General features: G+C 37.9%; 2 protein-coding genes across 3 annotated transcripts in view; one reads left to right on the forward strand and one right to left on the reverse strand.

The window, feature by feature from the left end:
- Positions 1 to 27,330, forward strand: part of anapc15 (anaphase promoting complex subunit 15) — a 337,271-nt gene that overhangs the window by 151,677 nt on the left and 158,264 nt on the right. The window lies entirely within an intron of this gene.
- LOC127421836 (START domain-containing protein 10-like) lies at positions 483 to 25,476 on the reverse strand. Its single transcript, XM_051665004.1, has 7 exons — positions 25,035 to 25,476; positions 24,701 to 24,907; positions 11,736 to 11,883; positions 11,486 to 11,589; positions 4,488 to 4,605; positions 4,315 to 4,367; positions 483 to 1,152 (listed from the first exon to the last, which is right to left on the reverse strand). Exons 2-7 carry the CDS (start codon positions 24,872 to 24,874, stop codon positions 925 to 927), a joined length of 825 nt encoding a protein of 274 aa, XP_051520964.1. The 5' UTR covers positions 24,875 to 24,907; positions 25,035 to 25,476; the 3' UTR covers positions 483 to 924.

Here is a 27,330-nt window from a genome sequence, read left to right on the forward strand (position 1 = left end):
ATGCAGCAAAAGAAGTGTACTTTAAGTACCCGGATGAAACGTTGGACACTTCATGCACTCAGCGCTCGCGGCTTGCTGTACACAGCGGAAGGGGCGGAGTTACCTGGCTGTGATGCTGGATGTAAATAATGAAGAACATAGCAGATGGTGAAACTTTAGTGAAGACAGCACCTTACAAATGTAAGCTGAATGCTTCACCATCACCCCAAGCTGTGTGAATATGTACGTTGTTTGATTCATCACATGCGCTTGAATCGTCACTTCCGTCAGCTGTTAAACAGCGAACGCTTCTGTGTAGTAAAAAACTTTAAGTGTTCCATTTGGGACGATACTACACTTTGAATATTTCATACACTACATGTTTGAGTGCATAGTATATTTTGTAAGTGCATAGTGTATAGTGTGTCGTTTGGGACACAGCTACACACAAACATAACTTTTTTGTTTTAATAAACACAAAGACACAAGCCGGAACTCCAAAACACAGGCAGGAATTTGTTTTATTATTCTTCATTTCTACATGCATTCATCATGAACTCTAATGTCGTACAGCAGATTAACTCAGTGTTTCCGTGTTTTCACAGCGCCCTCTGTGTGTCTGGAGACAAACCGCATGCTTACATAAGGTCAGGGGTCAATCCGTTGAGCAGGAAAGAGGCAAAAATAACTACTTCATTCCAAATCATCTATTCATTTACCTCTACATAACTGAATTCAATCTCACAATCTGAATTAGCTCTAAAATGTGCTGATCTGACAGGAAACGGACCAAAAACCGGTCAGAGGTGTGTGTGTGTGTGTGTATGTGTTTGATGTATTTTAAGGGCTATAAACTGGTCACATGTATGTCTGCGTGTTTGTGTCTAGTGATTAATTAACTCTAGATTTGACCGTGTGTGTGTGTGTGTGTTATATGTTTGTATGTCAGTTGGGTGCATCTTCATCGCTGTGTTCGGCACGCTCATCTCTGCTCTCACTCAGCGTGCTCTCATCGATGTTCTCCAGGGAATCAGCGTGTTGGATGGAGAGCTCAGACAGAGGGATGCTGGACAGAGGGTTCTGCTCCGGGAACAACCACGGCTTAAAACCTGGACTGTGTTTCTGTTTCCACTCAGGATACCGAAGACAGGCTTTACTGATGCGCTTCATCGCCTGACAGACAGAGACAGAAACAGACGAGAAGGTCAAAGGTCAATGTGTGGAAAAGACAGAAGATTAATCTTTCACCCTCTTTAATTAAAGGATAATTCCAGGTTCAAAACAAGTTAAGCTCTGTGGCATCTACGACATTTGGATCATTTTAACTTGTCCCTCAGTTTGTAAAAAATATATGTTGTGTTTCTCACCAGTACTGATAGTTTGCCACTTTATTTTGCTCAGGAATTATGTTTTAAAAAATGTTCAATAAATTCTTACAATAAATAATTTCCATTGAACATGGATTTAATCTGTTGAACAATGAAATGAAAGATATATAGAAGATATAAAAATAAACAAAAATATTGAAAAATGACTAAATATCATAACATGCTGATTGATGTGCAAAAAGGTTATTTTATACTTCTGAAACATTTTTGCACTTCTGTTTTTGCAGTTCAACACAACAGAACTCACATTTTACCAGTGGTGAATTCTCAGGGCCAGTAAAGCCTTCTCTGCTTGCCTAACATGCCAAATAAATAAATATTTTCCATCCTTTCATTCTCAATCACCTTTTTGCCTATGCATTTTTAATTGCTTTCCACTCTTAATTAATCTACAAACAAATAGAGAAAAACAAAATGTTTATCCAGTCAGAATTTATTCCTTGATGTTTACAAGCAAAGTGTGACGGCTGTTTCACAAATCACATGCTCGAAGCAGTGCGTGAGTTTGAGCTCCACCCCGTCAGGCCTTCAGCATTTCCACAGAATCCCTCAACAGTGCAAATGAATGAGCGACTAAAGTCAGATTGTCAGATTCATCAGCCAATCAGATTGATTTATTTGTTCTTGGTGGGTGTGATCTTTAGCATATATCCAGGTCGAGGCCTTCTAGCTGGCCTTGAGTGATGCAATCATGCTTTAAGTGATGTACGTAATTCAAGAGCGAAAAGCGCGAGATCGTCATCACTGCTGCTATCGCCATTGAGAAAGAGATCCTTATGGATTTAAAAACATGAGATGTTCTGCATGACCGTGTGATTGCTTAATTTATGAATCAGGAAAGGAGGACTGATTTTCACTTCAAGTAAATTGGTAAGTGCTTTTTGCATTGCTATAGCAACATCAGGAGTTTAAGAGTAAATTAGGCTGCTTGAGCATTCAGTGTCCAATCAAGTTTTGAAAAGTAGTGCTGCGTTCCATTCAACTCGGAAAGTCGGATTTTACAACTTCCTACGAGGAAAAATGCAATGGATGCATCTTGAAATCAGAATTACAATTTGTAGGCTCGTGCAGAAATTTTCAACTCCGATTTCACCGAGATGCAGGGGCATGATGTCACACAAACATGTGGACACTCAGGGAGATATACAAAGTGATAAACATTCACTTTATTAAGTAATATCGATAAATGAGTTTGTTTCCACATTACATGATATTAAAGCTTGTTTAACAAACGCCTGCAGAAACAGGTGTATAAAACATTATAATCTCTTTCGATAATCGTACACCTGAAGCACAAATGCAAGCGCTGCAGCATTGTTTATCAGTTGGGTTGCTAGGAGACATCTCTAATGAGGGTCAAACCCCTGCTAAGCTAACGGGAGCATTGCAGTTCCGAATATCGGGGAATGGAATGCATTTATGGTCGGAGATATCAAGTAGGAATATCCCACATCCAACTTGAATGTAACGCAGCATAACCGTGTACCCTGACGAAACGAAATGTACAAGCAACATTTAAATAGCAAATATTATTAGATAGATTTTTCCAGGTATTATAAACCTCCTTGGTAGATTCATATGAAAGATTATGATTTTTGACATTCATTTCACAAAACAAATTTTACATATTTGTACTGTACATAACAGAACATCACAAATTCATATCATGCATATGTTGGGCAATTCCACAGAAATGTCAAACGCATCATGGAAAAATATAAAGTTACCAAAGGAACAAAACGCCCTTGTAAGTTCTACTGTTTAGTGGTGTAATGGATTATGGAATAATTAGGCCGCTAGAGGGCGCCGCTTGCTCACACAGTGCTGACTGAAGCACTGACTGAATCACTGATTGCAGTCTATTTTTAAGCTTTCAAGGTTTAGAAATTGCAATTACTGCGAGTCTTAATGGATACAATACCAATGTCTATAAAGTCCACGTTTGCTGGTATCTAAGCGTTTTGGATAGCTTGACCTTATCATGTTTAGGTAAGTGCCGCTTTCACAACTGTCACGTCTATAACAATGGTTTTTCCTTTAATGTGAGAACGAGAAAGAATAAAAATTAAATATTACATGTTCTTAGGAGTGCTTACCCTTCTGCATTCTGTGGCTATCATTATTTCTGGATTGTGCATTTGAAATCAAAGAGTGATGATTAATTATAAATGAACCACTGGTTTTTCATATCGGCGTTTTCATGCTTAAAACGGATTTGCCGATGTTTTTGTTTTTGGTCAATAATTGGCCGATAAATCTCACTTATACATGGGTGCATCCTTAGTATATTCTAACTTTCAACTCATGTCATCATGATATAAAAAAATAAATAGAATAAAATAAAAATAAGAAAACGGTATCTGTGCAAGTATCAGTAAATCACTGTTTACATGGATGAAACTCCACCCACAGAACCAGAAGTTCAACCGCCTAGAAATGTAGTTCCACCTCTACAAGACGATTCAGACACTTTACAGCTCAAATTACACACATTTATATTGAAGAATTTAACAAAAATACAAGCTTCACATTTTTGCTTTTCAACCCTTCAGTACACTTGCCCCATAGACTTCCATTATAAGTGTGTTTACTGTTAATGTGATTTTAGTTTCTTTTTACAAATTGAGAGTCAAGTCAAAATTATTTTCTGTGGACACAGACAGCAGGTCACAGATACTGTACATGGAGCTCAAGTTATATTAAACCTGGAACATTCAGTCATGCACAGACATTTAAATCATAATCACTTAATCCATTATTTCTCTGTTTCCTGGGAAAACAGATGACCTACTTCAGCACACAAACACACAAGAATTTCTCTTTAATTACGTTACGTTTCAGGGTTAATGCTGTTAGAAATGAAGGACACATGGAACAGAAACAAATAAGAAGTAGAGAGCAAAATAATCCAGTGTGAGAAGAATAAACAAGAGTACACTTCACTCACTTTGGGTGCCAGAAAGTGGGAAGACTTGTTAACAACCCACTTTGGAAGAGAACCTGGAAAGATTGTTTAAGAAAGTAGGTGAGAAAGAAAACATTTTGTTTGATTTAATGGGAAATCTCTTCACAGTAATACAGCTTGGATAATGCTGACAGGTGTGTGTGTGTGTGTGTCACCTCTTGGGTCCACCTGTGCCAGGTATGTTAGCGTGCAGCTGGTCGGGCTGGTCCGTTGGATCAGGTATCCCGTCTGAATGGAGACGGCTCGAACTAGGTCTTTCTTAGGAGGATATTTCTGAAACAGAGTAAATACAAAGTCATACACAACTTAAATAGAGACCTTAGGATAAACATAACAATACTTCAGAGTTAGTGTTTAAAACTGAAGTTTAAATAAGTTTAATTTCAGAACTCGCTGCTAAAACTTCACAGAAATGGACCGAGTTTGAGCATTCTTTGCTCAATTTACACCCACATTCAGCACACAACACCACACCATCACTATAGCTAAGGGAAGTCAACTTTATCGGCTCTATCAGTCTTGTTCTACATTCCTAATTATCTAAATTACACTCTAGCCTTGTTCCTACTTTGTGTGTGAGTGTGTGTGTGTGTGACAGAGACAGACAGAGAAGAAGTGGAGGTACATCTCTCTCTGTCTGTCTCTCATTCTGTCTCTCTGTGTTGTGTGTGAGACAGATCAGTGCAGTATGGAGTGCAGTAAATTTATGTGACTTTAAACATCCACCTATAGATTACAGAGCATGCGCGCGCACACACACACACACACACACACACACACACACACACACAGCTTTCAAGAGTTTTTTTAACCTTTAGTCTCCCTCTTTTAATGCATGTTGTTCACTTTCTCCTTAAGTCAGTGGTTCTCAAAGTGTGGGGCACACCCCGTAGGAGGGGCGAGGAGGTATTGGGGGGGAGGGAAATCACGGAAGACTGACCCATTCTCAAATCACTTCACACACATTGAACAAAATTTGTGACAATACATGCAAGAACCAATGTGCACGATTTCTTCTCCTCTACCTTTTCTCCTGCTTTGTTTAAACTTTCGCCAGGCACCGCAGTGCTTCCTGCGTACAGCTTTCCACAGCCCAAAGCATTTAGTCAGTGTCAGGTGAGCACACAGCTGCGCTTATGTAAACAAAGAAGTCTCGCAAAAGTTTTTCTTGTTTCAACAGGGGGCGTGACCCAAAAAAATTGAGAACCACTGATGAAAACTTAAGCGCATCTGTAAAGAATAAACAAAATACTGCTGACACTGTGCTAATGACAGTACTGAACAGAAGCCATGTTCAAAACATTAGTAAAGATCAAAAGATTGTTAGCAAGAGGTTCCTGTTCTGTCACTCATCTTGAACAAAGCACAAACATTAAAAATACAACACTACCGATGAGCACTGAACAAACAATAGACCTTATTCACTGTATCTGTTTTGATTATCCATGCTGTGTGATTACAATGAAATAATAATTATTTTTATTTTTTTTATCAAAAACTGACTGTAAGGAACAGAAAGGATATTAAAAGAGACATTATTCAATGACAAATGATTGTGTGGATCTTATCTTTGGACACACATTACACACAATGAGTCAAACCAACTTTTATTCTCAACACTTTCATAGAGTAAAACATAGATCTTTGGATTTTAAGAATCGGGATCGTTCAAATGAAGACCGAGATTCATTAGTAAATCAATATTTTTATCCATCTCTAATCCCTATTCTTTTATATTTTAAACCATTCGTTTTTTTATAGGTTCAACAAAGTAAATACAATTATTTTCGCATAGCCCCTAAAACCTGCTTATGTACCCCCTGGAGTATGTGTAACACTGAACGGATAAAACTACTGACCACTGAATGAATACTACTGATAACTGAAAGGACAATACTACTGAAAACTGAACAAGCAATACTACTGACCACTGAACATCCAATACTACTGACAACTGAACAAACAATACAACTGACAACTGAACAAATAATACTACTGACCACTGAACATCCAATACTACTGACCACTGAACATCCAATACTACTGACAACTGAACAAACAATACAACTGAACACTGAAAAAACAATACTGCTGACCACTGAACATCCAATACTACTGACCACTGAACAAACAACACTACTGACAACTGAACAAACAATACTACTAACCAAACAATGCTACTGACCATTGAACAAACAATGGTACTGACCACTGAACAAACAATACTACTAACCAATAAACGAACAATGCTAGTGACAACTGAACATCCAATACTACTGACAACTGAACACCCATTACTACTAACCACTGAACAAACAATAATACTGACCACTGAACAAACAATACTACTAACCACTAAACAAACAATGCTACTGACAACTGAACATCTAATACTACTGACCACTAAACGAACAATGCTACTGACAATGAACAAACAATACTACTGATAACTGAACAAACAATACTACTAACCATTAAACAAACAATGCTACTGACCACTGAACAAACAATACTACTGACTACTTAATGAATACTACTGACCACTGAACAAACAATACTACTGACTACTTAATGAATACTACTGACCACTGAACAAACAATACTACTGACCACTTAATGAACAATACTACTGACCACTTAATGAACAATACTACTGACCACTAAACGAACAATGCTACTGACAATGAACAAACAATACTACTGACAACTGAACATACATTATTACAGAGCACTGAAAAAACAATACTACTGACAACTGAACAAACAATACTACTAACCATTAAACAAACAATGCTACTGACCACTGAACAAACAATACTACTGACTACTTAATGAATACTACTGACCACTGAACAAACAATACTACTGACTACTTAATGAATACTACTGACCACTGAACAAACAATACTACTGACCACTTAATGAACAATATTACTGACCACTTAATGAACAATACTACTGACCACTAAACGAACAATGCTACTGACAATGAACAAACAATACTACTGACAACTGAACATACATTATTACAGAGCACTGAAAAAACAATACTACTGACAACTGAACAAACAATACTACTAACCATTAAACAAACAATGCTACTGACCACTGAACAAACAATACTACTGACTACTTAATGAATACTACTGACCACTGAACAAACAATACTACTGACTACTTAATGAATACTACTGACCACTGAACAAACAATACTACTGACCACTTAATGAACAAAAGTACTGACCACTTAATGAACAATACTACTGACCACTAAACGAACAAAGCTATTGACAATGAACAAACAATACTACTGACAACTGAACATACATTACAGAGCACTGAAAAAACAATACTACTGACCACTGAACAAACAATACTGCTGACCACTAAACGAAAAATTGTACTGACCACTGAACAAACAATACTACTGACCACTGAACAAACAATACTACTGACAACTGAACATACATTATTACAGAGCACTGAAAAAACAATACTACTGATCACTGAACAAACAATACTACTGACCACTGAACATACATTTCTATGGAACACTGATAAAACAATACTATTGACAACTGAACTTCCAATACTACTAACCACTGAACAAACAATACTACTGACCACTGAACAAACAATACTACTGACCACTTAATGAACAATGGTACTGACCACTTAAGGAACAATGGTACTGACCACTTAAGGAACAATGGTACTGACCACTTAATGAACAATGCTACTGACAACTGAACATCCAATACTACTGACAACTGAACATCCAATACTACTGACAACTGAACATCCAATACTACTGACAACTGAACATCCAATACTACTGACCACTTAATGAACAATGGTACTGACCACTTAATGAACAATGGTACTGACCACTTAATGAACAATGCTACTGACAACTGAACATCCAATACTACTGACAACTGAACATCCAATACTACTGACAACTGAACATCCAATACTACTGACCACTGAACATCCAATACTACTGACCACTTAATGAACAATGGTACTGACCACTTAATGAACAATGGTACTGACCACTTAATGAACAATGGTACTGACCACTGAACAAACAATTCTGACAACTGAACAAACAATACTACTGACCACTTAATGAACAATGGTACTGACCACTAAACAAACAATGGTACTGACCACTGAACAAACAATGGTACTGACTACTGAACAAACAATACTACTGACCACTTAATGAACAATGGTACTGACCACTGAACATCCAATACTACTGACCACTGAACAAACAATACTACTGACCACTGAACATACATTATTACAGAGCACTGAAAAAACAATACTACTGATCACTGAACAAACAATACTACTGACAACTGAACATACATTACTATGGAACACTGAAAAAACAATACTATTGACAACTGAACTTCCAATACTACTAACCACAATGCTACTGACCACTGAACAAAAAATACTACTGACAATTGAACAAACAATACTACTGACCACTTAATGAACAATGGTACTGACCATTTAATGAACAATGCTACTGACAACTGAACATCCAATACTACTGACCACTAAACGAACAATGCTACTGACAATGAACAAACAATACTGGCAACTGAACAGACAATACTACTGACCACTTAATGAACAATGGTACTGACCACTAAACAAACAATTCTACTGACTACTTAATGAATACTACTGACAACTGAACGGACAATACTACTGACCACTGAACGGACAATACTACTGACCACTGAATGGACAATACTACTGACCGCTGAACGAACAATACTACTGACCACTGAACAAACAATACTACTGACAGCAGAACAAACAATACTACTGACAGCAGAACAAACAATACTACTGACAGCAGAACAAACAACACTACTGACAGCAGAACAAACAACACTACTGACAGCAGAACAAACAACACTACTGACTACTGAACATACATTGCCCGGCCAAAAAAAAAGTTGCATACTCTAATATTTAGTTGGACCACCTTTAGCTTTGATTACAGCACACATTCATTGTGGCATTGTTTCGACAACCTTATGCAACTTCACAATATTTATTTCCATCCAGAGTTACATTAATTTTTGGCCGAGATCTTGTATTGATGATGGGAGAGTCGAACCACTCCATAAAGTCTTCTCCAGCACATCCCAAAGATTTTCAATGGGGCCAGGACTCTGTGGTGGCCAATTCATGTGTGGAAATGATTCCTCATGCTCCCTGAACCACTCTTTTACAATTTCAGCCTGATGAATCTTGGCATTGTCATGAATCCTCGTGCCATCAGGGAAGAAAAAAAAAAAAAACACTGATGGGATAACCTGGTCATTCAGTACATTCAGGTAGTCAGCTGACTTCATTTTATTGCTGCATAATGTTGCTGAGCCTAGACCTGACCAATTGAAGCAACCCCAGATCACAACACTGCCTCCAGAGGCCTGTACAGTGGCACTATGCATGATGGGTGCATCACTTCGTGCACTTCCCTTCTTACCCTAACGCACCCATCACTTTGGAATAGGGTAAATCTGGACTCATCAGACCACATGACCTTTTTACATTGCTCCACAGTCCAATCTTTGAAGTTTTTTTTTCGATTAGCCTCACTAACAAGTGGCTTTCTTGTGGCCACACAGCTGTTTAGTCCCAATCCTGTAAGTTCTCGTCATATTGTGTGTGTGGAAATGCTCTTACTTTCGCTATTAAACACAGCCGTGAATTCTACAGTCGATTTTTTACAATGTGAATTCACCAAGTGTTTTAGTGATCTTTGATCATGACCATTCAAGATTTTTTTCCGACCAGATTTCTATTGTAAAGCTGACGGTTCACCACTATCCTTCCAAGTTTTAATAATGCGTTGGACAGTTCTTAACCCAATTCCAGTGATTTCAGCAATCTCCTTAGTTGTTTTCTTTGCTTGATGCAGGCCAATAATTTGCCCCTTCTGAAACACAGTAACATCTTTTCTACGACCACGGGATACATCTTCTGACATGGTTGTTTAAGAAATGAGAAGCTACACACTGCATCAGTTAGGGTTATAAGAATTGTTGCCAGCTGAAACATATTAATCACTGCAATAATGATCCAATCATAGGCTCTTAAGTATTTGCTTATTTAAATCTAAACGGCAACTTTTCTTTTTTTTTTTTTGGCCAGGCAGTGTACAATACTACAGACCACGGAACAAACAATACTACTGACCGCTGAACCTGATGTGGACCCTGTTGACTTGCATTGTATGGACCTACAGAGTTGAAATCTAAAAATCTTTGTTTGTGTTCAGCAGAAGAAAGAAAGTCATACACATCTGGGATGGCATGAGGGTGAGTAAATGATGAGAGAATTTTCATTTTTGGCTGAACTATTACTTTAACTTGTTTATAGTCAAAACATATGGAAAAAAATCTACCAGTGCTGAAGTAATCCAAAGTATTTAAATTACATTACTCGGGGGGCCTGTGTAGCTCAGCAAGTAAAGACGCTGACTACCACACCTGGAGTCGTGAATTCGAATTCAGGGCATGCTGAGTGACTCCAGCCAGGTCTCCTAAGCAACCAAACTGGCCCGGTTGCTAGGGAGGGTAGAGTCAAATGGGCTAACCTCCTCGTAGTCGCTATAATGTGGTTCTAGCTCTCGGTGGGGCACGTGGTGAGTTGTGCATGGATGCAGCGGAGAATAGCATGAAGCCTCCACATGAGCTAGGTCTCCGCGGTAACGCGTTCAACAAGCCACGTGATAAGATGTGCGGATTGACGGTCTCAGACGCGGAGGTGAGTCACTACGCCACCACGAGGACTTAGGCATTCCAAATTGGGGAGAAAAAAAATTACGTTACTGACATTGAGTAATCTAAAGGAATATGTTACAAATTATAATTTACAGCATGTATTCTGTAATCTGTAGTGGAATACATTTTAAAAGTAACCCTCCAGCCCTAAATACTACTGATAATGGAACAAACAATACTACTGACCTTAGAATGTTTCATATGCTACAAATGACTGAATACTGAATGTATACTGAACACTAAATAATGCTGTTTCTAGTACTCTTTAACAAACATTCATACTGCATCTTTCATTTCTACAAATCAAAACCTTCATCATGTCTTTTATGACTCACAGTGTGTTTGACAGAGTAATTCATGATGATGTAATCATTTCCCATTGGCAGCCAGGAGCGCAGAGTGATGACATCACGATTCTTCAGAGGTTTAGGACATTTCCCTTAGAAAGAATAAAAGTCACTCCACATGAAATCACTTCAAACAGCCAACAGTTATTTTATACATACAAAATCCTTCAAGTAATTTGTGTATTCTTTTGTTTACAGACTAATTAATGAACTGCATTAGCACAGATGAATGTCTTACAGGAATAATATCCCACATCTGCATTGACGGTCAGTTTGCCGATGTCAAACGTCTCAATGACATTCGCGTCCCATTTCTTGCGATACTCGATGTCGTGCAGCACGTCGTACATGGTCTCGGCGGAGATGTCCTTACTCAGCATCCGACACTGAGGAGAGATCAGAAAACTACATTACCCACAATGCATCACAGAAAGAAAAAACAAATAACAAGGTAGAGCCCAATGAAATTAGGGGTGCACTGATCGATCGACCACCGATCTAAATTGGACAATCTTCGCCTTACATCTGTGATCGGCAATCGTGCCTAGAATCAGAGCTGATTTTTTTTGCAGCACGCAGGGAATCACACATACACTTTCTCAGCCCTTGATGCATGACAGTGTGACCTCTGGAGGGCGAGTTGTTGGCAATTCTAAGTATTCACGAATTTAAACTTTCAGACATGATGTTATTCAGATGAATATGCAGGTTTGTTTTTAAAAATGTGTAAGAATTACACGTTTATGAATATTAAGCTGCCCATTTTCATAATGTCATTCCGTAATGACTCGCTGCACTGTGAGCACGGAGAGGATAAAAGGACTGCAAATGGTTATAAAAATGAATTAAACAACAAATAAACATGCATACACAAATCTGAGTACACGTAATGTAACGCGAGTTGTGACAATCAGACATTGTGTTGAGCGCTAGAGACTGTTTGAGCGATCATGAGCACTTCAATATGCTCACTCGCGGTGTCAATCAAACATGCGTGTTCTCAATATTTCATCATCAGTCACTCATCTCAGCGCTATTCTGTGAGGATCCCAATTTAAATCAGATTAATATTAGTCACATTACCACTAATCACAGATGTAACAGTTGAACCTTCAATAACGGCACCGCGTCTTCATGCATTTGCTTAATTCGTGATTTTTGTTACAACAAGACGCCAAAGACAGTAAACAAATCATAAATATTAATGATTTCTCACTGGAGCAGTTTTAAAGCTCTAATGGATATATGTTTCTTATTTTTGAAAGTATCTCTACTGTGTGTGATGCTCTCGTGGTTTTTACTGCTTACCGGTATGTCACAATGACCATTTGATATTGACAACAGTTTCAAAACAAATAAATGTTAGCAAGTCACAATTCATGTAAGTTTAATGTAATTTTGGTAACTTTATAAAAAGGTTCCATTTGTTAACATTAGTTAATGCATTAGGTATCATGAACAAACAATGAACAATAGATTTTCTTAGCATTTCTTAATTATAATGTTAGTTAATAAAATTACAATTAGCATTAACTAATGTTAACCAATACAACTAATACAACTTTTGATGCTAGTGTACTCCTAAAAATTAACCTTTAGCACATATTGGCATATGGGAAGGATTTTTTGTCTAAATAAGTTTTTTTAATTATTATTATTTATCATTTCACTCTTCAATCTTAACACTCATCTGAGACTCATAAATAAAATGTCCAAAATCCCCAGATTATTACATTGAATGTTTGATGTGTTACTTCGACTGTATAGAACACACACACACACACACACACACACACACACACACACACACACACACACACACACACACACAATGACCTACATCAGGTGTGAAATAGGGCTGCAGTTGTTCTGAATTTAATTGTGATTTTTGAAAACTTAAAGCAGGTCATTAAAGTTGATCTGATCTCATTAGCACATGAGTTTCTGGAACAAAGATGAGAATGAGAAAAAGAATAAAATGAGGAAGAGACCGCTGGAGGCACAGAAACAACACAGCAATATCTTGCTAATATTCTCCAAAACTCCACTGATCAGGGATAAGAATACTTGAGAAAAAGTACACTGCACTTTAACTTATAACCAGAGATCAAACAGTATTAAACAATATTAGAAGTGTCAAGCAAGTGTTTAGAATAAAAGTAACTACTTACTTAATAGATTCCTTCAACAGTGCACAGACTCAAGGCCTGACTGACCTCACGTCTGTAAGTCGGTTTGATATTCAAATGATTAAATTTACACTAAACGGAACCCAAATCACAATCTGCAGAAATGATGTTATGGTTTTTCAGGTCGACATACAATTGCATTGTTTTTCAAATCTTAAGTAAAGTGTTGTCACACAGCTGACACATCATGTCGTTACGTATTCGGACCCTCATCCGTGGACTACATCGCTTCCACTTTATTTTCGATATGTCGATTTTGCAATTTTGGAATCAAGGAACCTTTTTAATTGAGTGATTGAACTTACCCTCCTATGTTATTGAAAAAGGGCACTTCCCTCTGGTATTCGCGGTCATTTTTGACCGGAAGGGTCAGATGTGTAACCCTTTTGTTTTTTGTTTTTTATGATGATGATGATGATACCATTTCTTCTTCCATGAAGTAAAAGCGATACATTTCTGCATTTCTTTTGGGATTTTATGCTATTTTGATCTTATTTACATGTACATTTCTTAATTTATTTATTTACTTATTTGTAATTGCATATATAAGCAAATAAAAAAAATCAGAACCTACACTTCTATAAGAAAATATGAGAATGTGACATAAATTGGAGGCAGATTTCTGCCATCTGGTGAACAAAATATAAATAAAATGACTTGAACATCATGTCATGCCAGTAACAGACAGTAGATGTCCTACTGTGTAGTCTGATGACTTGTTGAAACCTAATTTTATATTTTATCACAAGATATGCATTTGGATATATATTTAGACATGATAAAACTATTATTTGTCAAAGTTTAGCATTTTAAATTTATTTGAAGTGTCAGTTTTTGCTGTCATTATTCTTACAGTCAAACCTGACCATGGTGTTACAAAGAGAAGACACAGAATAAGCATTTTTCTATCAATAATTTATTTCAAACATAAAAATATAATAACTCAAAGTAAATCCATAATAATGTCAAGAAAATAAACATCAAGAAACAGAAATGAACTGCAAAATTCTGAAAATTCAATTAGAGTATAAAACAAAAGAATCGGAGTAAACATTTCGCAATTTCAAACTTTCTATAGTAAAAATGTATTTTGCAAACATGTGTGTGTGTGTGGGGGGGGGCAGGTTTAAGTGGTTTACGAGGACTTTTTTTAGGTTACAAACTGGTAATTACAAGGGTATTATGCTATAAATGTAGTTTATGAGGACATTTCTGGTGTCCCCATAATTCAAATCACTTAAAAAAACAAAAAAAACATACAAAACCACTTATTGAATTGGGTTTGTATGTTCAAATGGCAAATGGAAGAAAAGTCACTAAGTCTTGTACTGCTCAGATAAAGGAAACCATTTTTACTAAATGAGGAAAATGTATTTCGGTCAAAAATGACCGAATACCATAGGAGGGTTAAATCGAGCAATCATGACAGCCCTACCCTCAAGTATCTGTGATATTCTGCTCTAGATATGACTCAAGTCCCTCCTTTAATGTAAGTCTATGGGATATTTAAAAAAAATAAAAATTATCCCCTTTTCTCCCAATTTGGAATGCCCAATTCCTACTACTTAGTAAGACCTCATGGTGGTGCGGTTACTCACCTCAATCCGGGTTCACCTCACCTTCTCACCGTCTGAGACCATCAATCCGCGCATCTTATCACGCGACTCGTTGTGCATGACACCGCGGAGACTCACAGCATGTGGAGGCTCATGCTACTCTCCACGATCCACACACAACTTACCACACGCCCCATTGAGAGCGAGAACCACTAATCACGACCACGAGGAGGTTACCCCATGTGACTCTACCCTCCCTAGCAACCGGGCCAATTTGGTTGCTTAGGAGACCTGGCTGGAGTCACTCCAGGGGTGATAGCCAGTGTCAATACTCGCTGAGCTGCCCAGGCCCCTAAGTCTACGGGATATTTATCGGATGTCCAATGTCTATCAACAAGACACATTCTTTGGATTTTGGAACAAAATATGACCTGGACATGTTCTTGACAGGTTTCGTGAGATTCATTCACCCCATATTAATGAAATTAAATGATTTTAAGTATATAAATATGTATGTATGTATGTATAATATATAATGACAATAAAGCTACTGAATCTAATGTGGGGGGAAGCAGAGAGACGGTTGAGTGGGATTCCTGATGCTCCACTGGAGAAAGAAACCATGAGTGGGTGGACAGTGCGCGTGTTCTGGGGGAAGCCCGACAGCTTAAAGGAGAATCTGACATCTCCAACCACCCACATAACACTTCGCAGTCATGTGTATGTGCGTGTGTGTGCGTGAGTCATTATGGGTTTCCAAGCTCTTCACTCACATCTATTCCTACATCAAACACATTTACACAGCTACGTAAAAGAGGACATATCATAAACTTCTATTGTTTTCTTTATATATAGCCAATTATAATGTAAACAGATTATTTTTTACCATTGAGGATGTCCCCAAATGAAGGTTTTGTTAGATTCAGCTCACTTCTGGAGATAAAACTGACCTTAAACTAAACAATAAAAAATATAGCTTCCCATTTCATCTCATTGAGTCTGATTGGACTAATGTGTCTGATGATAATAAAACACTGAGGCTGTTCAAACATCAGTTACATATAAATGCAAATCAAATGATTTTATCAGTCTTCATGAGACACACAAACACACACACAAATATCTGTTCGCTGGTGTGATCATTCTACCTCCGTTAAGACTGCAGCATCACAGAACATGTTGCTTGAAACATGTATGTGTTACTGTGTCCAAAAAACATCTCTCTCCACTGATGGACATTCAAAAGAAAGGGTGTATTCTAACTAAACAAGTTTTTGCAAAAACATATGAAATAACAAATATTTCATAATATTATTGCTGTTTTACCAGTTTTACAGCATGAAATGGACTTGTATTGTGTTTGCCTTCACAGCTCATGAAAGTCCCTATAGTGAAGGGTTTGAAACTAAGAGATGAACTTCAGGAATATTAAACCTGCTTGCCATCAAATCAACTACTGGAGCAGAATGTCTCCACACATGAGCTGATGTTCAGGAGGACAGTAAAATGGTTTATAATGGTTCAGTCCATGTGTGATGGTTTGATCCAGTCAATCCCTAGAGAGACATCAGATTCCACTAGAGAGAGAGAGAGAGAGAGAGAGAGAGAGAGAGAGAGAGAGAGAGAGAGAGAGAGAGAGAGAGAGAGAGAGAGAGAGTCCATGGGGACATGAGGCCGTAAAGAACAAACACACATTGAACACAAGAGATGATTGTGCAGAGATGAATCACTAATCACCTCTCTTCTGCTCCTGTTTATGATGTGAATATAATGACTGAGAAACATTTAAAACAAGAATGCAAATTATAATGGTAATGGTAATACTGATGATGATGATGATGATGATATTTACAATTACTGTAACAGACGCACATACTGTGTGTGTTAAAAGCTCTCTCCCTCTGGTCTTTGTGTATTATTGTGCTTTTACTTCATCCAGAGAAACATGCATCAGCAGAGAGTGAATGATCCCTTAAATCATGTGTGTTCTTGAAGAGAGGTGTGCTGATACTTCACAAACAGATCACACTTACCATTTTCACCTGAAATCCATAGACTTACACTGAAGGAGGAACTTGAGTCATATCTAGAGAGCAGAATATCACAGAAACTTGAGGGTGCAGGACTCTTTACTTGAGCCAGTAAACAACCTCCTTGCAAACACACAGAAACACCTTGGCCAATACCCCAGCATCATTGTTGAGGAGAGGTGTGCTATTACTACTAAGTACCTGGAGGACGAAAAACAGGTAAAAGCTCAGAGACATGTGTAATGGTGGCCAGCTGATCGATAGCTGAGCAATGTGTATAAACCTCACTCTCCTGACCTCAAGAGGTGCACTAGTGACTGACGCTAGAGGCTGTAGCCTTTAGCCTCTTTCTTAGCGCACCCGCCTCCCATGCTGGAGACGCCGATTCAAGTCCCGTACGGAGCAGGTAGAACAGGAGCGTGACACGTGCACTGAAAGAGCATTTATTAATGTCATATTAACACTAAAGCTTAAAATGCTACACAGAAATCACCAACCAGAATCATGTGGTTCTTTACCAGTTTGAAAATAGTTACCTTTATATTTGTATAGATCATAATTCAAAAGTATTCACTAATAAACAGTATTGTCAGGCTGTGTGCAGTTGTGTGATGCTGCCAAATGACAATCTTTATATTAATAATAAAACACACACTTCCTGTTCTTTCTATACAGAACAACAGATGAAGAAAACTAAACATACAGTATGTGAGTGTGTACGCGTGAGTGCGTGTGAGTGTGTGTGTGCGTGCGCGCGTGTGTGAGTGTGCATGTGTGTGATCCCAAATCCCAAAACTGACACTTTTTTAAAGATTCTGGACCTTCAATGTGGATTCCATTGTATGTTTACTTGTTTACCCTAACCCTATATCATTTACTGTATTTATTAATCATTTTTAGATTTGAGGACATCACTAAATGGTTTTGTCTTATTTAGCTTACAACATTAAACCTCAAACTAAGTACATATCCCTGTTCCTGTGGTGTTGTTTTTTAGCTACTTTCCTACATTACACAGAAATCAAACAAAATAGATCAAATGTGAGAAATATTTCCTTCTCTGCAATCTTTCTCCTCACAACAAACACCTCCCCTCACATTCAGAGTTTCTGTTAAACAATAACTATATATCGTGACTCCCTGGCAAAGAACAAAAATCATTCAGCACAACTTCCTTTCACAGGTGTGTTTTACTTCTGCCTTTAAACTCAAAAAGTGTGCTCCTTCCTTTTTTTTATATGTACATTTCTGTCCCTTTTTGTGGTGTGTTCTGAATGTGATTGTTTGAAGCCCTTGAGGAACAAAGGAACAGTTTGTGTAACGCTCAATTGACCGAGTGTTCTCTCTCTCTCTGAGCTCTCAGGTGACCGCTATGAGAATCAAACACCTGAACAAGCAGGTTTTGAACTTCTTGAACTCAGTCCAGCCTTTACTGTAGGACCTCGGGACATCTGGAATGTGATTACACTATAAATGTAATCAGCTTGGCTCATGAATATTAACTAGGTTACATTTACACCTTAGGTGACCAATAGGTGACATGGTTTACCAGTGATGTACAAAGTACCAAATTAGTAAAGTAAAGATGCCTTAATGGAAACTGGCTCAAGTAAAAGTAGCTCAATAAAAAATAAAAAAATAAACACTTAAGTAGAAAGTATTAAAGTATCTAATATTAAATGTACTTAAGTATCAAAAGTACAAGTAAATGGTTTCAAGTTGTTTTTGTTTGGGGTTAACCCTTTACAAAATAATCATCAAAATATTAACAACTACAGTCTTGACCAACACAAAATAGGTATCGTTTGAAAGTTTAGAAGCTCTACTTTCCAATGCATGTAGACATTATGACCAAAACTGAACAAGTGCTTTGAAATTTGCAGACAAATCAGAAGTGTTCTGTTTTGAAAATGTATATATATGTATATATATATATATATATATATATATATAAATTGCACTGTACATATTATTGAAATCAGTAAAAACATCAAACTCATTGAATACCCATGTGTCATATGTTGTTGGAAAGCTCTCAAAGAGTAAAATACAACCAGCCTATTTGTTTTACTCACAGACAAAAATATAGTGAGTAATAGCTAAGTATATGTCTTTGACAATTATGTTGGTGTTGCTTATATGCCGCGTTTTTGCTTATAACTTCAAAAAAAATAAACTGAACATAAAATATCACATACCATTACTTAGAGGAGGTGATTATCTTTCAAACGAGTCCACACACAAGATAATCAGATGTATAGATCATTAGATAATCCACATGAAGCACAATGTTACGTATGACCACCAGGAGATGGCACCAAATACATGACACAGACTCAATGATGACTCAAATGACACAGAATGAAACTCATTCTGTGAAATCTCATTACTAAAATCATGTCTGCATGCTATGCAAACCTTTAGTCATTGTTGTGTTTGCATGTGTAATTAGTTCTTATGTACAATTATTATGTTTTATTTGTTTGGAGACATTTTTGGACACTATGATTAATTATTTTTGTAATGCTATAACTTTTATTTGCTTTTTCATATCAACACAACATTTTTCTCAGATACAGTTGACATGATTGGGAACAAAACAAAATCAGTTTTTCAGAGCCACCTTATTTACACCCAGAGATATATCATGTCAAATCAGAAAAATAATAAATGTTTTTGTGATTTTTCAACAGTTTCTTAGGCTGAGAGTCACAGAATACATCATAATGTATATCATCAAAAAATCGGAAACGTTTTCTTTACAATGATACCAAACACTTGACCCTCCTTTTTTTTTTTTTTTAATAAGCCTATAATTTTGGTTATGCCACTCAAACAGAAAATCTTTAAAAACAACTTTCAGAGCTTAAAGTGTTACATGGGTTTTACAAATGTTATAGTTAGACATTTTTATGAGCACATCAGGTCATTATTGATTCACATGGTACCTTAGTTCAATGTAAATATTAACAGCATTTTATTGACTAAACGGCTTAATATTACATATATGAAAGTTCTCAAGGAAAGGTGGGAGACGAACAAATCTTATACCACATAACTTCATCAGAAGGCCTTGTTCATTATGTTTAAACCAAAAACATATCAAATTAATCTATAGCCAGAAACACAGATTAAAACTTACATGAACAGTCTCGACTCTTAAAATTCCTAAATTGAGACACAAAACGATCGAAGCAATATGATCAGCTCAAAAGGATCAAACCGACTGAAACTTTTAGATTCAAACAATTTGTTTGTGAATCGGACATCACAATCACCGAGCTGCATGCAATTTACATTTGAAAGTATCATTTTTTCCTTTAAAAAGTCAACAGAAATATTTATACACCACAGCCAAGCAAAACACAACTCTTAAATTGCAATGATTATTTTCTAAAACACATGTAGGGGCCTTAGAAATTTCAGTTAGAATGGTTGCTCAAGCCATTCCTTGAACAAACAGAGACACAAAGATTATTTTAACCATCTACAGTTCAAACTACCAGACAAACAAGAGCTAGAAAAATGTAAATAATGCACCAAACTGAAACGATTTGTTTATAATGGAAACTGTGAAAGATCTAAGCTGAACTCAGTCCAGTCTGGCTATTTGTCATGCTGCTTTACAGACAGTTCTTGGCAGGTTAAGCTGTCTCTGGATCAGTGCCCGATGGCAAAACTCTATATGACACTTTGACTAACTTTGACACTTGCGACTCTGAGAAGATAAACACAGACATGCACATCCTGTTGAGTTTCCGTTACAGTTCAAACACACCCGTGTGCGGTGTCAACACCTGCTGGATAAACCTGCTCACACATCAAACACACCCTGTTAAATACACACGGACATCTCTAACACTGCAACACTCATGTTTCAGGACTAATTATTCCTTTAGCAGATGATTTAACCCAAAGCGACTTACACTTATCACAGGTTCAGTCCTGCAGTAACCGGAGGTTCAGTGTTTTGATCAAGGTCTCAATGGTGAGAGTTCAATAATCAGCCCTTGAGGGAATGGAACCTACAACCTTTTAGCTGTCAGAAGAACCCCAAAGACATGTAGGAGCATCAAATTAACCTCAAGAACATCACATGAACATCACAGATGTTTAGAACCATTTAATAGATCTCACAAACATCTCAAAGCTTCACATGAACCTCACAGACATGTAGAACATCACACGAACTTCACTTCTAGACAAGTAGAAGCACCAGATGAACCTCACAACCTCCAAATAGAAAAAACTTCATCGTTACATGTGATTTCTCAACATGTAGAAGCATTACTTGACTCTCACAGACATCTCATGGTGTAGGAACATCTCATGAACCTCAGAAGGGAAGAAACGTCAATGAAATTCACAGACATCAAAGACATTAAATTAACCACACAGATATGTAGAAACATCAAATTAACCTCAAGATCTTCACATGAACCTCACAGACGTGCTGAAACATCAATGAACTTCACAGACGTGTAGAACATCAAATTAACTTCACATATAGACATGTAGAAGCACCAGATGAACCTCACAACCTCCAAACAGAAACAACCTCACATATGATTCCTCATTGTGTAAAAGGATTACTTGACTCTCACAGACGTGTAGGAGCATCTAATTTACCTCAGAAGTGAGGAAGCGTCAATGAACTTCACAGACAAGCAGAACAGCAAAAAAAAACCTCACAGACATGCAGAAATATCTCACGAACCTTACAGACATGTAGGAACATCACAAAAAACTTTCATATGTTCAGAACATCACATGAACCTCACAGTCTTGTTGAAAGATAAATGAAATTCACATGTAGAACCGTTGAATGAACTTCACATATAGAAATGTGGAAGCACCAGATGAACCTCACAACCTCCAAATCGTCACAACCTCAATGTCACATGATTCTTCAACGTGTAGATGTATTACTTTACTCTTACTCTTTATATCTCACAAACCTCACAGATGTGTAGAAATATCTCACGAACCTCACAGATGTGTAGAAGTATCTCACGAACCTCACAGATGTGTAGAAACATCTAATGAACCTCACAGATGTGTAGAAACATCTAATGAACCTCACAGATGTGTAGAAACATCTAATGAACCTCACAGATGTGTAGAAACATCTAATGAACCTCACAGATGTGTAGAAACGTCTGTGAGGTTCATGAGATGTTTCTAAAAGTTTGTGAGGTTCATGAGATTTTTAGAAACATCTCATGAACCTTACAGACGTGTAGAAACATCACAGATCTGTCGAAACATCTCATGAACCTCACAGACTCAGCTCACAGACTTTTAAAAACATTTCAGTAGTTCGTATGTTAATGTAGTTTTGTGTTGAAGCAGTAAACGTATTTGGCTTGCTGTCCATATACTGGAGGGCTCGGAGCTCGAGACTCGACTCGAGTCCTGATTACCCCCCCCCACCTGGGACTTTACTTATTTAGATAATGAATCTAGAGAATAGGTGGAGATGGGGTGGATGTGGGATGTCAGGAGAGTTGTCACAGGAAGCAGATAAGCAGCGGCTTATATACTCCTGCTCATGGGCTGTGATTTGTCAGATTAAAATTAACATGCTCCTCCTGAACCTTTGTTAATTAACTCCATTTCATGAACCTCACAGATGTGTAGAAACATCACAGATATGTAGAAACATCTCATGAACCTCACAGACGTGTTGAAACATCTCGTGAACCTCTGACTTTTAGAAACATCTCGTGAACCCCACAGACGTGTAGAAACATCACGTGAACCTCACAGATGTGTTGAAACATCTCGTGAACCTCTGACTTTTAGAAACATCTCGTGAACCCCACAGACGTGTAGAAACATCTCATGAACCTCACAGATGTGTAGAAACATCTCATGAACCTCACAGATGTGTAGAAACATCACAGATATGTAGAAACATCTCATGAACCTCACAGACATGTTGAAACATCTCATGAACCTCAGACTTTTAGAAACATCTCGTGAACCCCACAGACGTGTAGAAACATCACGTGAACCTCACAGACGTGTAGAAACATCACGTGAACCTCACAGACGTGTAGAAACATCACGTGAACCTCACAGATGAGTAGAAACATCACAGACGTGTAGAAAAATCTCATGAACCAACCTCACAGACGTGTAGAAACAGCTCATGAACCAGCCTCACAGAAGTGTAGAAACACCTCATGAACCTCACAGACGTGTAGAAACATCTCATGAACCAACCTCACAGACGTGTAGAAACAGCTCATGAACCTCACAGACGTGTAGAAACAGCTCATGAACCTCACAGATGTGTAGAAACACCTCATGAACCTCACAGACGTGTAGAAACACCTCATGAACCTCACAGACGTGTAGAAACACCTCATGAACCTCACAGACATGTAGAAACACCTCATGAACCTCACAGACGTGTAGAAACACCTCATGAATCTCACAGACGTGTAGAAACATCTCATGAACATCACAGACGTGTAGAAACACAGACGTGTACAAACATCTCATGAACCTCACAGACGTGTAGAAACACCTCATGAACCTCACAGACGTGTAGAAACATCTCATGAACCTCACAGACGTGTAGAAACACCTCATGAACCTCACAGACGTGTAGAAACACCTCATGAACCTCACAGACGTGTAGAAACACCTCATGAACCTCACAGACGTGTAGAAACACCTCATGAACCTCACAGACGTGTAGAAACACCTCATGAACATCACAGACGTGTAGAAACACAGACGTGTACAAACATCTCATGAACCTCACAGATGTGTAGAAACACAGACGTGTACAAACATCTCATGAACCTCACAGTCTTTTAGAAACATCACAGACTTTTAGAAACACCTCATGAACCTCGCAGACTTTTAAAAACATCATGAACCTCACAGACGTGTAGAAACACCTCATGAAGCTCACAAACTTTTTGAAACATCTCATGAAGCTCACAGACTTTTAGAAACATCTCATGAACCTCACAGACGTGTAGAAACACCTCATGAACCTCACAGACGTGTAGAAACACCTCATGAACCTCACAGACATGTAGAAACACCTCATGAAGCTCACAGACTTTTTGAAACGTCTCATGAACCTCACAGATGTGTAGAAACACAGACGTGTACAAACATCTCATGAACCTCACAGTCTTTTAGAAACATCACAGACTTTTAGAAACACCTCATGAACCTCGCAGACTTTTAAAAACATATCATGAACCTCACAGACGTGTAGAAACACCTCATGAACCTCACAGATGTGTAGAAACACAGACGTGTACAAACATCTCATGAACCTCACAGTCTTTTAGAAACATCACAGACTTTTAGAAACACCTCATGAACCTAACAGACTTTTAGAAACACCTCATGAACCTCACAGACGTGTATGAAGTGATGTAATAGCTGCTAAAGACTCACCTTTATCTTGTGTAAACCCTTCTCTTCTTCCAGCACCTGGATCCAGACGCAGATGTTGTTTTTGTTGTAGGTGAGACTCCAGCCCTCATCACACTGACACTCCTGTTTGAACCTGCTGAAGGCTCGGTCATCCGGGATCAGAACCTCATCCCCGGACTTCATCATCATCATCATCTTCTTCTTCTTCCTCACCAACCTCGCGACTTTCTAATGGAGGAAATAATAACCGGAGATCAAAGCGTATCCCGGAGTGAATTAAAACAATTAAAGCTGCTGCTGTGATCAAAGAGTTTTGTGTGTCGGTTATCTTTGAAAGCGCTGGATGTGAGATTACCTTTTAAAGTTTTATTTTCTTGTTTTTATTTCCCGCAGCCTGAGAGGAGACCTGACGCGCGTCGCGTCCCGTGATGAATAACGGTGGAAAAGAGACGTGCATAAAACGCACGGGCGGATTCGTTTCGCCTCTCCTATGAAGCGAATCTGCGGTATTGGTTCTGTGATTCAGATCAGATGAGTGTGATGTTCAAACATATGTTGTGTGTTTTCCGCAGGCGTGTGACGCGCGGCGCTCCGGTGCGGAAGCGCGAGTTTAAATGTCAAGATCACGCATGCGAGTAGACTATATATAAATATATATACTCACATACGTGCTTAAATTAAATTACAAACGTAAACTCGTTTCCCGGTAAAATGCACAAGCAGCTGTTACACTCCAGTGTGTGTGCGCGCGTGTGTGTGCGTGTGTGAGATACACTAATGATGATAATGAGAGCTGAGGCGCGCGCATGACTGACAGCTGAGCTCCGCCTACTGTCGTGCACGCGCACAGAGCTGACGCGTTCTCTTTCCTACGTCACATCATAATATTTATTTGACATTTATCGATTTATTTTCTTTAATCTGTATAACATTTTTATTTTCATTAATTTCGGGTGGTGACGTGGTTCTTGTGTAAGATCTCAGAAAAAGAAAAAAGCTCATCAGACAAACACAGAACATATGACAACACACACACACACACACACATTCTCACACACATACACACTCACATACTCTCTCTCTCTCTCTCTCTCTCTCTCTCTCACACACACACACACACATCACACATACACACACACACACACACATCACACATTCTCACACACATACAGACTCACATTCTCTCTCTCTCTCTCTCTCTCACACACACACACACACATCACACATGCACACACACACACACACACATACACACTCTCTCTCTCTCACACACACACACACACACACACATCACACATACACTCACACTCTCTCTCACACACACACACACATACACACTCTCTCTCTCACACACACACACACACTCTCTCTCTCTCTCTCTCTCTCTCTCTCTCACACACACACACACACACACACACACACTCACACACCACACACACACAGACACACACACAAACTTTTTTATATGGGAACTCTACATATACAGATCTAACGATAATATCTATCCCCTACCCCTAAACCTAACCCTCACAGAAACCTTTTTGCTTTTTTACATTTTCAAACAATAAGCCATTTCCCTTGTGGGGACCACTGGCTGGTTTTCTCAGGTTTTACTATCCTTGTGTAATATAAACATAGTTCTCTCTCTCTCTCTCTCTCTCTCTCTCTCTCTCTCTCTCTCTCTCTCTCTCTCTCTCTCTCTCTCTCTCTCTCTCTCTCACACACACACACACACACACACACACACACAAACCAGGGCATCAATAAGTGGAGCTCTACAGCTATCTTTTGGTCATTGTTGGCATTACAAGTTATCTGTTGTTTTCCAGCTGATGACAGCAATCTTACACACACACACACACTTTCTCTCACACACACACACACACACACACACACACAGACACACACACACGTTTGTGAAATAACATTTTACTATAGAAAGTTTGAAATTGCGAAATGTTTACTCTGATTCTTCTGATTTATTCTCTAATTGAATTTTCAGAATTTTGCAGTTCATTTCTGTTTCTTGATGTTTATTTTCTTGACATTATTATGCATTTACTTTGAGTTATTACATTTATATGTTTGAAATAAATTATTGATAGAAAAATGTTTATTCTGTGTCTTCTCTTTGTAACACCATGGTCAGGTTTGACTGTAAGCATAATGACATTAACTGCAAAAACTGACACTTCAAATCAATTTAAAAAGCTAAACTTTACAAATAATAGTTTGATCATGTCTAAATATATATCCAAATGCATATCTTGTGATAAAATATAAAATTAGGTTTCAACAAGTCATCAGACTACACAGTTGGACATCTACTGTCTGTTACTGACATGACATGATGTTCAAGTCATTTTATTTATATAATGAAAAAAATGACTGTGAATACAAAAGAAAGGTGCCATTTTTGAACACCATAGGAGGGTAAATACATTTAAAGTTAATTATTAGATTTTCATGCTAAACAGGTGAGCTGACTAAATTAAACTATCAATTAACTAAAGAGTCAATTAATCTTACTATCTCCCCATGAAAAGAACAAACACAGAAATAAATCTTCCGGGTCTGCTTATCTGCCTCCTCTGTCTACTGTAATCTGTTTGAACTAATACAAAAGACAAACTCACCATCCTTTTCAAATA

The sequence above is a fragment of the Myxocyprinus asiaticus genome, chromosome 31, assembly GCF_019703515.2.
Source record: "Myxocyprinus asiaticus isolate MX2 ecotype Aquarium Trade chromosome 31, UBuf_Myxa_2, whole genome shotgun sequence".
Taxonomy (NCBI): domain Eukaryota; kingdom Metazoa; phylum Chordata; class Actinopteri; order Cypriniformes; family Catostomidae; genus Myxocyprinus; species Myxocyprinus asiaticus.